This window comes from Heptranchias perlo, chromosome 28, assembly GCF_035084215.1.
Source record: "Heptranchias perlo isolate sHepPer1 chromosome 28, sHepPer1.hap1, whole genome shotgun sequence".
Lineage (NCBI taxonomy): Eukaryota > Metazoa > Chordata > Chondrichthyes > Hexanchiformes > Hexanchidae > Heptranchias > Heptranchias perlo.
The window spans coordinates 2,944,608-2,951,006 of NC_090352.1; the positions used below are offsets into that span (position 1 = coordinate 2,944,608).

General features: G+C 44.0%; 1 protein-coding gene across 1 annotated transcript in view; it reads right to left on the reverse strand.

The window, feature by feature from the left end:
* nup88 (nucleoporin 88) overlaps positions 1 to 6,319 on the reverse strand; it is a 46,491-nt gene extending 40,172 nt beyond the window's left edge. The window contains exon 1 of the mRNA XM_068007919.1: positions 6,098 to 6,319. Within this exon, the coding sequence (XP_067864020.1) occupies positions 6,098 to 6,304 (207 nt within the window). The 5' untranslated portion in view covers positions 6,305 to 6,319. The remainder of the gene's footprint in view (positions 1 to 6,097) is intronic.
* Between the last annotated feature and the right edge of the window lie 80 nt (positions 6,320 to 6,399).

Below are 6,399 nucleotides of genomic sequence, written 5' to 3' on the forward strand. Positions count from 1 at the left end.
TATTGCCACAACATCATATTCCCATGTGACTATATGCGCCTACAGCTCACCACCTTATTTACCATGCTTTGTGCGTTTTTTTTTATTCATTCATGGGATATGGGTGTTGCTGGCGAGGCCAGCATTTTTTGCCCATCCTTAATTGCCCTTGAGAAGGTGGTGGTGAGCCGCCTTCTTGAACCGCTGCAGTCCGTGTGGTGAAGGTTCTCCCACAGTGCTGTTAGGGAGGGAGTTCCAGGATTTTGACCCAGCGATGAAGGAACAGCGATATATTTCCAAGTCGGGATGGTGTGTGACTTGGAGGGGAACATGCAGGTGGTGTCGTTCCCATGTGCGTTTACACACAAGCACTGTAAGTCTATCTTAAATCGTCTCGTATTCTCCCTTAGTCTGATCCCACTTAATACTGTACTATTTCTTACTCTAGTGCTATCTGTCTCTTCCACTCCTTTGTGCACCTTGCTTCTCCTTTCTAATGCTGCATCCTGGTGCCCACCCCCCTGCCAAATTAGTTAAAACCCTCCCCCACAGCACTAGCAAATCTCCCCGTGAGGACATTTGTCCCAGCTTTGTTGAAGTGCAACCCATCCAGCTTGTACAGGTCACACCTCCCCCAGAACTGGTCCCATGCCCCAGGAATCTAAAGCCCTCCCTCCTACACCATCCCTCCAGCCACACATTCATCTGCTCTATCCTCCTATTTCTATACTCACCGAGAGTAATCCTGAGATTACTACCCCTTGAGGTCCTATTCTTTAATCTTTTTCCTAGCTCCTTTGAGATGAAATAGCTGCTACTTAGTACTTCATCAGCATTAAGCTGGACTTTCAGCACCAGACTATATTTCAAACCTTAGAGCAGGATTGGAACCAACAACCTTCACAGATGTTGACTGACTCAGCAGTAAAAGCTGAGCCAAGCCAGCACCCAGTCCAAGTTGACATCACTTTACTTTAGTATCACAGTCGAATCCTAACAATGTGCTTACCAGCGACTTAAAATTCACACTTTAATTGGCAAGTGAAGTCTCCAATGGCACAGAGTTAACCCCAATGCTCATTACTGTACCATCAGGACATTTCTATTTTCCACAGGAGCCACCTCAATTATGGGCAGTTTGCACTGTGGTCTCATCCTCTGGAAAGAAGGCTAAAACTGTCCAAATTCAATTCATCATGGACACTTACCACCAGACAGAAGGGACTTTTGCCCCAGTCAGATGAGTTCAGATCCCAGTTCTAAGAACCACCTAACCAGTGGCATTATTTGGTTTTAAAGTATATGCACACTGATTATAATCAGCCATAAAACTCCCCTCCCCATGAAGTTGAAGGATGCAGGAAACAAAATATTAAATATATCTATTGCAGAGCCTGAGTTTACTTAATTACAAAACAGAGAATTCAACCCTGGCAACAATCCTGCGATAATATTGCATTACAGAATTACTTGGCAGATGTCAACACATTTTGACTGTCCACTCTTCCACATTTGCACATATGTAAGAGAGGAGCGAAGAAAGACATAGCAAAATAAAAAAAGTGTGGTCCCCAGAAAACACTGCCCTGGCTACTAATGATTTTGCTATGCTTTCCATTGAGGCTTTTAGTATCTTTTACCACAATTAACCCATAATTTTCCCACAATAATTACCCACAAGTAAACCATCAAAGACAAATCAGAATACTTTCTTAATGTGAAGAGAATAGAAACTATGAAGGAGCAAAGGGATTTGGGTATCCAGGTACACAAATCACCAAAAGTTAGTGCACACGTACAAAAAGTAATCAAAAAGTCTAATGGAATGTTGGCCTATACCACAAGGAGATTTGATTACGAAGGGAAGTTATGCTTCAGTTGTACAGAGCCTCGGTCAGAACCCATCTGGAGAATTGTGCTCGGTTTTGGCACCACACCTAAGGAAGGATATATCGGCCTTGCAGTGCAGATTCACCAGAATTATATCAGGGCTTAAAGGGTTAAAGTATGAGGACACATTACATAAATACAAACAAGGGTTGCATTCTCTTGAGTTTAGAAGGTGAGCAGTGATATGATCAAGGTATTTAAAATGATAAAAGGATTTGAAAGGGTAGATAGAGAGAAATTATTTCCTCTGGTGGGAGAATCCAGAACGAGGGGGCATAACCTACGAATTAAGAGCAGCAGTAGGCCATTTGGCCCTTCGAGCCTGTTCTGCCATTTGATAAGATCATGGCTGATCTGATTGCGATCTCAACCCTACTTTCCTGTCTACCTAATATAACCTTTCACTCCCTTGTTAATCAGGAATCTATCTATATCAGCCTTAAAAATATTCAATGACCCTGCCTCCACCGCTCTCTGGGGAAGGGAGTTCCAGCGACACACGACCCTCAGAAAAAAATTCTCCTCATCTCGGTCTTAAATGGGAGACCCCTTATTTTTAAACTGTGGTCCCTAGTTCTAGTCTCTCCCACAAGGGGAAACATCCTCTCAGCATCTACCCCTTCTAGTCCCCTCAGGATCTTACATATTTCAATAAGATCGCCTCTCATTCTTCTAAACTCCAATGTATACAGGCCCAACTTGTCCAACCTTTCCTCAAGATTAAACCCCTTCCCAGGAATCAGTCGAGTGAACCTTCTCTGAACCGCCTCCAAAGCAATTATGTCCTTTCTTAAATAAGGAGACCAATACTGCACACAGTATTCGAGATGTGGTCTCACCAATGCCTTTTACAACTGTAGCCAAACATCTCTACTTTTATATTCCATTCCCCTTGCAATAAATAACATTCTATTTGCCTTCCTAATCACTTGCTGTAGCTGCATACTAACTTTTTGGGATTCATGTACTAGGACACCCAGATCCCTCTGTACCTCAGAGTTCTGCAATCTCTCTCCATTTAAATAATATACTGCTTTTCTATTTCTCCTGCCAAAGTGGACAAGTTCACATTTTCTCACATTATACTCCATCTACCAAATTTTTGCCCACTCACTTAACCGTTGCAAACTCCTTAAGTCCTCTTCACAACTTACTTTCCTACCTACCTTTGTGTCATCAGCAAGTTTAGCAACCATACATTTGGTCCCTTCATCCAAGTCATTGATATAGATTGTAAATAGTTGAGGGCCAAGCACTGGTCACTGTGGCACTCCACTTGTTACACCTTGCCAACCTGAAAATGACCCATTGATGCCTACTCTCTGTTTCCTGTTAGCTAACCAATCCTTTATCCATGCTAGTATGTTACCCCCTACACCATGAGCTCTTATTTTGTGATAAGTGGCCAGGCAAGTACCAGGCAATGACCATCTCCAACAAGAGAGAGTCTAACCACCTCCCCTTGACACTCAACTGCATTACCAACACCGAATTCCCCACCATTAACGTCCTGGGGGTCACCATTGACCAGAAACTTAAATGGATCAGCCACATAAATACTGTGGCTACAAGAACAGGTCAGAGGCTGGGTGTTCTGCAGCGAGTGACTCACCTCCTGACTCCCCAAAGCCTTTCCACCATCTACAAGGCAAAAGTCAGGAGTGTGATGGAATACTCTCCACTTGCCTGGATGAGTGCAGCTCCAACAACACTCAAGAAGCTCGACACCATCCAGGACAAAGCAGCCCACTCGATTGGCACCCCATCCACCACCCTAAACATTCACTCCCTTCACCACCGGCGCACTGTGGCTGCAGTGTGTACCATCCACAGGATGCACTGCAGCAACTCGCCAAAGCTTCTTCGACATCACCTCCCAAACCCGCAACCCTTACCACCTAGAAGGACAAGGGCGGCAGGCACATGGGAACAAGACCACCTGCATGCTCCCCTCCAAGTCACACACCATCCCGACTTGGAAATATATCGCCGTTCGGTCAAAATCCTGGAACTCCCTTCCTAACAGCACTGTGGGAGAACCTTCACCACAAGGACTACAGCGGTTCAAGAAGGCAGCTCACCACCACCTTCTCAAGGGCAATTAGGGATGGGCAATAAATACTGGCCTTGCCAGCGATGCCCACATACCATGAACAAATAAAAAAAAAGTAGCCTTTGATGTGGCACCTTGTCAAAAGCCTTCAGGAAATCCAAGTACACCACATCCATAGGATCCCCTTTATCAATGTTGCTTGTTACTTCGTCAAAGAACTCTAATAAATTAGTCAAACATGATTTCCCTTTCACAAAGCCATGCTGACTCTGCCTGATTGCACTGAGATTTTCTAAGTGCCCTGCTATAACCTCCTTAATAATGGATTCTAGCATTTTCCCTATGACAGATGTTAAGCTAACTGGCATGTAGTTTCCTGCTTTCTGTCTCCCTCCTTTCTTGAATAGAGGAGTTACATTCACTATTTTCCAAACTGATGGGACCCTTCCAGAATCTAGGGAATTTTGGAAAATTAATACCAATGCATCTACTATCATTGCAGCCACTTCTTTTAAGACCCGAGGATGAAGTCTGTCAGGACCTGGGGACTTGTCAGCTCTTTTTTCAGAACCCTTTCCCTGGTGATTGTAAATGTTTTAAGTTCCTCCCTCCCTTTCACCTCACGTCACAATTATTTCTGGCATGTTATTTGTATCCTCTACAGTGAAGACAGACGCAAAATATCTGTTCAATTCATCTGCCATTTCCTTATTCTCCATTATTAATTCCCCAGACTCACTCACTAGAGGACCAACACTCACTTTATTTACTCTTATCTTTTTTAAATACATGTACTATCTTACTATCTGTTTTTATATTTCTACCTCGCTTTCTCTCATACTCTAATCTCTCCCTCCTTATTATTCTTTTAGTCATTCTTTGCTGTTTTTTATATTCTGACCAATCTTCTGACCGGGCACTAATCTTCACAGAACTGTATGCTTTTTCTTTCAATTTGATACTATCTTTAACTTCCTTAGTTAGCCAAAGATGGTACGTCCTTCCCCTAGAGTCTTTCTTTCACACTGGAATATATCTTTGCTGAGTGTTATGAAATATCTCATTAAATGTCTGCCACTGCATCTCTACTGACATATCCCTTAACCTAAGTTCCCAGTTCACTTTAGCCCACTATCTTCATGCCCTCATAATTGCCCTTATTTAATTTTGAAACACTAGTCTTAGACTTACTCTTCTCTCCCTCAAACTGAATGCAAAATTCAATCATATTGTGATCACTGCTACCTAGAGGTTCCTTTACAATGAGGTCATTAATTAATCCTGTCTCATTACACATTACCAGATCTAGAATAACCTGCTCTCTGGTTGGCTCAAGAACGTGCTGCTCTAAGAAACTGTCCCGAAAGCATTCTATGAACTCGTCTTCCAGGCTACCTTTGCCAATCAGATACTTCCAATCTATATGTAGATTAAAATCACCCATGATTATCACTGTTCCTTTCTCACAAGCCCCCATTATTCTTCCTGTATACCCTGCCCTACAGTGTAGTTACTGTTAGAGGGCCTATAAACTACTCCCACAAGCGACTTCGTGCCTTTACTATTTCTTATCTCTACCCAAACTGATTCTACATCTTGGTCTTTAGAACTACAGTCATTTCTCTCTATTATACTCATGTCCACATCTTAATTAACAGAGCTACCCCTCCACCTTTTCCTAGCTTCCTGTCCTTGCAAAATGTCAAGTACCCTTGAATATTCAGGTTCCAGCCTTTGTCAGCTTGCAGCCATGTCTCTGTAATGGCTATCAGATCATACATATTTATTTTTATTTGAGCTGTCAATTCATCCATTTTATTAAAAATGCTACACACATTCAGATACAAAGCCTTTAGTGCTGTCTTTTAAAATTAGAGCTAGGCTGTTCATGGGTGATGTCAGAAAGCACTTCTTCACACAAAGTGTAGTGGAAGTCTGGAACTCTCTCCCCCAAAAAGGTTGCTGAGGCTGGAGGTCAATTGGACCTTTCAAGACTATCAAAAAGACTTTTGTTGGGGAAAGGTATTGAGGGATTATGGAACAAATGCAGGTAAATAGGGTTAGGGCACAGATCAGCCATGATCTAATCGAACGGTGGAACAGGCGGAATGGCCTCTTCCTGTCCCAGATCCTTCACCCTCCTGAGCGGGGAGACGCGGGCGCTGCGGCCGTTACCTGGTACGAGTTGATGCCGGAGTTCAGGTTCTTGAGGTTGGTGGTGTAAAACACGCTCTCAGCCCCGTCCCAGAAGAAGATGTCACCGTCCAGGCAGAAGGTGAGATTCTTAGCCGGCTCATCGTAGCGCCTGTCGCCCTTCCGCAACTGGTTCAACAGGGGGTGATGGAGGAGCTCAGCCCACCAGCTCCCGCAGCCATCCGCCATCTTCAACCGCCTCCCCTCCCCTCCCCCGCCCCCAACCCTGCAAGCGCCAGGAAACACGTCACTATAACCGCCTGCCGCCCCTGGGCGCGCCTGCG